We start from the raw sequence: 7,133 nt of genomic DNA on the forward strand, positions 1-7,133 counted from the left end.
AAAAAAAAAAAAATGCTGGGGGGGGGGGACCCTGACAGCTGGTCCTCCCCTGCTCCTCCGGGGGCTGGAAAACATTTAAAAAATAGAAAAATGTTTATGAAAAAGGCTTCATTTGTCCAGCGCCGGGCAGGGGGCCCCCAACCCCCCCCCCCCCCCGCAGGGGCTACATGTGTGCCCATGCAAGAGATCCAGCCCTGTGCCCCACCCCAGAGGTGGCTGCCTGTGGGGAGCCCAGACCCAACTACCCTGGGGGGGGAGGGGGTGCTAGACTCCTTCCCCCCTCCCCAAAAAAAGTCTCAGGTGGGAGAAGGGGGCCAATTTTATTCGCAGGGAAACAAGCACCAAAGAGCAGAACGTACAACATGGAGGGGGGCTGCTGAGGGGTCCTGCAGCTCATGCTGGGGGAGGGGCACTTATGGGGGGAGCAGGGCAGCGTCGTGGGGGGGATGAGATGGGGGCATCAAAGGAGGTAAGGGGGGGAGTTGCATGATGCCTCGTGGGGGGGGGGCGCTGCAGCTCAATGGCTCCCCCCTGGTGCCAAGTGGGGCTGCCCCCCCCCACCTAAAGGGGACGACCCCCCCTCTGTCCTTGTAACTAGGCACTGGGGTGGCAGCGCAGTGAGAGGTGCAGGACTCGTGTACCCCCTCCCCTGGGGGGGCCACCTGCTCTTTGGCCCTCTTTCATCCCTATGGGTCAGAGGTCAGCCAGGTTCTTCCCCCACCCCCCCAAAAAATTATTCTCCCCCCGAGCCTTTCACTGCTCCTGATGTTCGAAGATGGATGAGACAGACCTGGGGAGGAGAGGGAAGGGTTAAACTCCTGGTTACCCCACAGCCCCCTCCCCCTGGAACTGGGGTCCCACCCCCCAAAGGGATAAATGTTACCCCCTCCCCCAGGAACTGGGGTCCCACCCCCCAGAAGGATAAACTGGTGACCTCTCAACCCCCTTCCCCTGGAACTGGGGTCCCACCCCCCAAAGGGATAAATGTTACCCCCCCTCAAAGGGATAAACGTTACCCCCCCAGCCCCTGGTGACTCCACCAGAACTGGGGTCAAGTCCCACCCCCACCCCAGACCTTTTCCCAAGCTGAAGCCCAGCAGCTTGTGCTCCCCCCCCCAGCAGGGGGCACCCTGGCTCCAGGGTGGGGGTGTCACTTACTGGACCAAGGCCCCAGAGAGCTGGTCCATGATGCCCCCTGCAAAACAGAAGCACAGAGGGTTCAGGTGAGCGCCCCCCCATGTCCTCCCCAGGATCCCCTCCCCCCAGGGCTGGGTGCAGGGGGCACTCACCTGGCTGGCAGCCCGTCTCACAGAGGAGGGGGCACACGTAGCAGAACTGGCAGTACTGGTGGTGTGGGGGGAGGAGAGAGAGATGTTAATTACTCCCAGGGCACTGCTGTGGGGAAGCTCGCAGAGCTGGGGTCCCTGGCCAGGGGCACTGCTCGGGGGGAGCTTGCAGCACTGGACTCCCTGTGACACTCCTCAACTGGGGCACTGCTCTGGGGAAGCTTGCAGCATTGGCATCCCTGCCTGGGGCACTGCTGTGGTGGAGCTCGCAGCACTGGGTTCTCCAGCCAGGAGTACTGCTCCAAGGAAGTTCCCAGGGCCAGGGACACTGCTGCAGGGAAGCTCGCAGCGCTGGGTTCTCCAGCCAGGGACACTGCTGCGGGGAAGCTTGCAGTGCCAGGGGCCCTGGGCGGGGGCACTGCTCCAGGGAAGCTCGCAGCACTGGGTTCTCCAGCCAGGGGCACTGCTGTAGGGAAGCTCGCAGTGCTAGCATCCCTGGCTGGGGGCACTGCTGTGGGGAAGCTTGCAGCGCTGGGGTTCCTGGCTGGGGCACTTCTGCAGGGAAGGTCGCAGCACTGGGTTCTCCAGCCAGGGGCACTGCTGCAGGGAAGCTCGCAGTGCTAGCATCCCTGGCTGGGGGCACTGCTGTGGGGAAGCTCGCAGCGCTGGGGTTCCTGGCTGGGGCACTTCTGCAGGGAAGGTCGCAGCGCTGGGATCCCCAGCCAGGGGCACTGCTAGGGGGAAGCTCGCAGCCCCTACCTGGCAGGACTCGCAGTGCTCACTGGTGTCGCCCTCCTTGCATGGGCACTTCTCACATTCCCCGCAGTGCTGGAATGAACCAGTGGAGGTGGGGTCAGAGCCAGGACCCATCCCCCACGAGCTGGGGAGAGAACCCAGGAGTCCTGGCTCCCAGCCCCCTGTTCTAACCACTAGACCCCACTGTGACAGAATAAGGAGTATTAACCTGATGATGGTGCAGGGGAGTTTTACTAGTTTACTGTCTTCTGCTAACATGGGGCGTGCCTCAGTTTCCCTGGCGTGCTGCACCAGTACTAGGTGGGGATGGGAAATAAGGGGGTGACATCACTGCGGGATGATACCTGACGCCAGCACAGAAAGGTTGGTGGTCTCCCTTCGTAACCTGAGCCCAGCAGGGGACTGGGGCCAGGTGACACCTGCCCGGGAAACCGGACAAAGGCTGGAGGAGAAGCCTGGGGGAGGTGGCTGGAGGGGGGGTTCAGTTTGGAGCTGGCTGGGGAAATGGGGAGAGGCCCAGAACTGGGGTCTGGGCTCCCCCCCAAGAGGGACCTGACTGAGGGGTCCTGGTCTCTGTACCCACAAGCTCTGGTTTGGACTTGATTCCTGTTGGCTAATAAACCGTCTGTGTTACCGGCCGGCTGAGAGTCCCGGTGCATCGCAGGAAGTGAGGGGTGCAGGGCCCGGACTCCCCCACACTCCGGGACAACTGGTGGCAGAGCTGCACCCCGTGGACCAAGCGTCCTGCAGTGAGTGACCGGGGAGCAGGAAAACGGGGGGTTGATGAGGACCAGGCCTGCTGCTGGCTGAGCGGAGCCAGGCTTAACCCTGGGGGTGGGTGCCCAGCGAGAAGGGTCCCCCCGGTGAGCGGTTCCGGGGTGGAGGAGTCGGCGGCTTGACCCTGGGGTGACCTGGAGAGGGGGGGGACAGTCGGGTTCTTCCTGGAAACCGTGGGGAGCTGAGAGCGCCCAGGCCTGCGAGGGTCCAGCGGGGAGATGTCTCAGCAGCACCTTAAGGGGGAGCTGGGGGAGGAGGATCGCTCCTGGAGGGAAGCAGCCTGGCGGCACCGGCGTCTGTCCCGGCTGGGAGGGGTCGGACTGATCCCAAGGGCACCCCAGGGCCCCTCCGACCTATGCCTAGGGGAGGGGCTGGAAGGAGCCAGGTGAACCCCGGGGGCACCGTGACCCCCGCGGCCAGCAGGGGATCCTCACGACCAAGCTCCCCGTCGCTGGAGCTGAGGTGGCTGGAATGGGAGAGGGAGTTAAAACCAAAAGAGCCGGTGGATGAGGGGAAGGAGCTGGAGCTGGCGAGGCTGAGAAGGAGCTGGAGCTGGCGAGGCTGAGAAGGAGCTGGAGGATGAAGGGAAGGAGCCGGCGGATGAGGAGAAGGAGCTGGAGGATGAATGATCCAGCCGTCCGCCAGCCCTTGGGCCTCGCCGGTGGTGCTGGTCCCCAAGAAGGATGGGTCAATCCGGTTCTGTGGGGACTATCGGAAGCTCAATGCCATCACTGTGTCTGATGCCTACCCCATGCCCAGGCCTGACGAGCTCCTAGACAAGCTGGGAGGTGCTCAGTACCTCACCACCATGGATCTTACCAAGGGCTACTGGCAAGTGCCGCTGGACGCAGATGCCAGGCTGAAATCGGCCTTCATCACCCCTCTGGGGCTCGAGTTCCTGGCCCTCAATGGGGACCTGCTGCCTTCCAGCGCCGGGGGGATCAGCTGCTGAGGGGGATGGAGAGTTTTGCTGTGGCGCATATTGACGATATCTGTGTCTTTAGCCAGACCTGGGAGGACCACGTGTCCCGGGTTAAACGAGTGCTGGACCGACTCCGAGAGGCCGGGCTGACCATAAAAGCTGAGAAGTGCAAGGTGGGGGTGGCCGAAGTGTCTTACCTGGGTCAGCGGGTGGGGAGCAGCTGTCTAAAGCCGGAACCAGCCAAGGTGGAGGTGATCAGAGACTGGCCCGCTCCCCAAACCAAAAAGCAGGTCCAGGCGTTTATCGGGCTGGCGGGGCACTAGCAAAGATTCGTGTCCCCACTTTAACCCAAGGAGGGGAAGCCAGACAAGGTGGTCTGGACCGAGCAGTGCAGAGGGCTCCCCGTACACTGAGGGAGGCTCTGGTCAGTGGCCCAGTTCTCCTAACCACAGACTTTGACAAGCCCGCGACGTTCACCGACGCCTCAGACACGGGGCTGCGGACGGTGTTAATGAAAAGAGGGAGAGACACCCCATCGTGTACTTGAGCAAGAAGTTGCTACCCCGGGAGCAAAACTCCGCGGCCATTGAGAAGGAATGTCTGGCCATGGTGCGGGCCCGTGAGAAACTCCAGCCATATCTCTGGGCGACACTTCACCGTATACACCCACCACTCTCCCCTCACCTGCCTCCACCTGATGAAGGGAGCCAACGCCAAGCTCCTGAGGTGGGGCCTGCTCCTGCAGGATTACAAGAGGAGGTGGTCCATGGGAAGGGGAGTGCCAACGGGACAGCTGATGCGTTGTCCCAGAGAGTGACCCCGCTCAGTTCAGTCTCGAAGGGGGCAGAGATGTGCCGGAGTAGGGAGTATTAACCTGGGAATGGTGCAGGGGCGTTTTACTAGTTCACTGTCTTCTGCTAACATGGGGTGTGCCTCAGTTTCCCCAGGGTGTTGCACCAATCCTAGATGAGGATGGGAAATAAGGGGGTGATGTCACTGCAGGATGACACTGTGGCCAGGTGACAGCTTCTGCCTGGGAAACTGGACAAGGCTGGAGGGGCCTGGGGGAGGCAGCAGGAAGGGGTTGTAGTTTGGAGCCAGATGGGGAGAGGCCCAGAACCTGGGTCTGGGTTCCCCACCCGCCAAGAGGGACCTGACTGAGGGGTCCTGATTTCTGTACCCACAGGCTCTGTTTAGACTGTGTTCCTGTTGGCTAATAAACCTTCTGTGTTACTGGCTGGCAGAGAGTCAGGGTGAATTGCAGGAAGTTAGGGGTGCAGGGCCCTGACTCCCCCACACTCCATGACAACCCACTGCCCTCCCAGAGCCAGTGTTAGAACCCAGGCGTCCTGGCTCCCAGCCCCCTCTGCTCTAACCACTAGCCCCCACTCTCCTCCCAGGGCCAGAGATAGAACCCAGGAGTCCTGGCTCCCAGCCCCCTCCCGCGCACACACTCTAACCACAGTGAGGGGTATGGGGGGGTTACCTTGCAGAAGGCGCAGTATTGGCACACGGAGCCTGGCTGGTAGCTGTCCTCCTCCTCCTCCTCTTCCTCTTCCTCTGCAAGGACAGACACAGCTACTGCCAGGACCCCTGGGCTCCATCCCCCGACTGGGGAGGGGAGTGGGGTCTGGTGGGTTGGGGGGGGGCTGGGAGCCAGGACTCCTGGGGTCTCTCCTCCTCTTTCTCCCCAAGGCACAGCAACTGTGGGGGTGGCACATTGGCCCTGCCAGGCAGGTCCTGGGCCCGACTCCCTTACCCTGGGCAACACCCCCCCACACCCAGCGGCCCACACCTCTGAGGTGATCAACTGCCTGGGCCCCCTACTATGCCCCCCCAACCCCAAAGTGTCTCCTTCCCCTCCCAATGCCCTTCTGTGCTGCCCCTGGATGATCCCTGCCCCCTACTGTGCCCCCCCCCGTTGCAGGGGCTGCACTCACCATCATCTTCCTCCCCCTGGCGTGCCCTGCCCCGTCTCTCCTCCGCCCCGTGGGGCTTCCTCAGGACCCTCTCCTCGGACTCGTCCCCTTCCTCCTCGGACTCGTCCCCTTCCTCCTCGCTGTGCCCAGGGCGGCCATCGTCTTCCTCCTCCTCCTCGGGCTGGGGGCGCCAACGGGCCTCGTCCTCATCCTCCTCAGCGTCATGGCGACGGCGCCCAGGGGCATCATCTTCCTCGTCGTCATGGCGACGGGGCCCAGGGGCATCTTCTGCCTCATGGGGCTGCTCCTCCTCATCGCCATGGTGATAGTGGCGGTCACCGTGGAAGTGGGGCTGCCCCTGGGGCTCTACATCGCCGTGGTGATGGTAGTGGCCAGGGCCAGGGGCCTCAGGAGGCGGCTGTCCCTTGGCCTGCTGAGGGTGTGCCACGTCGCCGTGGCAACTGTGGGGCTGCTGCTCCTCGCCGTGGTGATGTGCCTGCCCCTTGGGCTCCCCGTCGCCGGGGCCAGGGTCGTCGTGGTGATGCGGCTGCCCCTGGGCCTGCTGCGGGGTTTCCACGTCACCGTGGCGATGGTTGCCATGGACCGCAGGGGGCTGCAGGGCGCAGAGCAGGCCCAGCAGAAGCCAGGCCGTGGGGGGGGCCATGGGGGTGCAGGACAGAGCCGAGCAGCGGTGGAGCTGCAGATGCCCCAGGCTCCTCTGACTGACGGCCCCAGCTGCCCGGCTTCCCCCCACAGCCAATGGCGGCCTGGCCCGGCCCTGGCAGCCCTTCGCTGCCCTTATACAAGATGCCCCTTCTCCCCCCGAACAGGCTATTAATAGCCCCCCCACAGCAGTTGGGTCACTAGCTCAGGGTATGGGTCCAGTAGTGGGGGCAGGGCTGGGAGCCAGGCTGCCTGGGTTCTCTCCCCGGCTCTCTCTGACCTGGGGCATGGAGGGGGAGAAAGGGGGCTGCAGCATTCGGGGCAGGAATGCGCTGATGGGACCCGAGGAGGACAGCGATCGGGTTGGGGGGGGTTGTCTATAAATACCCGGCTGCCCACGGCCTGGGTGCTCGCTGCAGGACGAGGGGCCAAGTCGGGTGTCACATTCCCAGCCACGGGCATCCAGCCAGGGGCCTGGGCCAGCCAGACTCTGAACGCCCCACACATGACCTGTGGCGGACAGACCCCTCCTTCTCTCCCAGATCCCCCCCAACCACTAGCCCCCACTCTCCTCCCAGAGCCAGGGAGAGAACCCAGGAGTCCTGGCTCCCAGCCCTCCCCACCCTCAAACTGCTCTAGCCACTAGACCCCACTCCCCTTCTGAGCCAGGGCAGAACCCAGGAGTCCGGGCTCCCAGCTCATCTGTTATGAAGCTCCTATGCAGCGATGCAGCTGCTGGGGTGGGGAGACTTTAGGGGCCCCCATAGGCAGCCCTCCCCCATAAATGCAATGTCCTGAGGTGGGAGGGGC

General features: G+C 63.5%; 1 protein-coding gene across 2 annotated transcripts; it reads right to left on the reverse strand.

The window, feature by feature from the left end:
• Nucleotides 1-301: 301 nt before the first annotated feature.
• On the reverse strand, nucleotides 302-6,451 carry HRC (histidine rich calcium binding protein). 2 transcript variants are annotated; one of them, XM_030545187.1, is made up of 6 exons: nucleotides 5,682-6,451; nucleotides 5,228-5,301; nucleotides 2,046-2,114; nucleotides 1,290-1,344; nucleotides 1,159-1,195; nucleotides 302-790 (listed from the first exon to the last, which is right to left on the reverse strand). In XM_030545187.1, exons 1-6 carry the CDS (start codon nucleotides 6,322-6,324, stop codon nucleotides 754-756), a joined length of 915 nt encoding a protein of 304 aa, XP_030401047.1. In that variant the 5' UTR covers nucleotides 6,325-6,451; the 3' UTR covers nucleotides 302-753. The 2 variants fall into 2 exon arrangements, with proteins under 2 accessions (XP_030401047.1, XP_030401048.1); XM_030545188.1 differs by having other exon boundaries at nucleotides 5,228-5,289; nucleotides 5,682-6,450.
• Nucleotides 6,452-7,133: the final 682 nt, after the last annotated feature.

This window comes from Gopherus evgoodei, unplaced genomic scaffold (assembly GCF_007399415.2).
Source record: "Gopherus evgoodei ecotype Sinaloan lineage unplaced genomic scaffold, rGopEvg1_v1.p scaffold_35_arrow_ctg1, whole genome shotgun sequence".
Taxonomy (NCBI): Eukaryota; Metazoa; Chordata; order Testudines; family Testudinidae; genus Gopherus; species Gopherus evgoodei.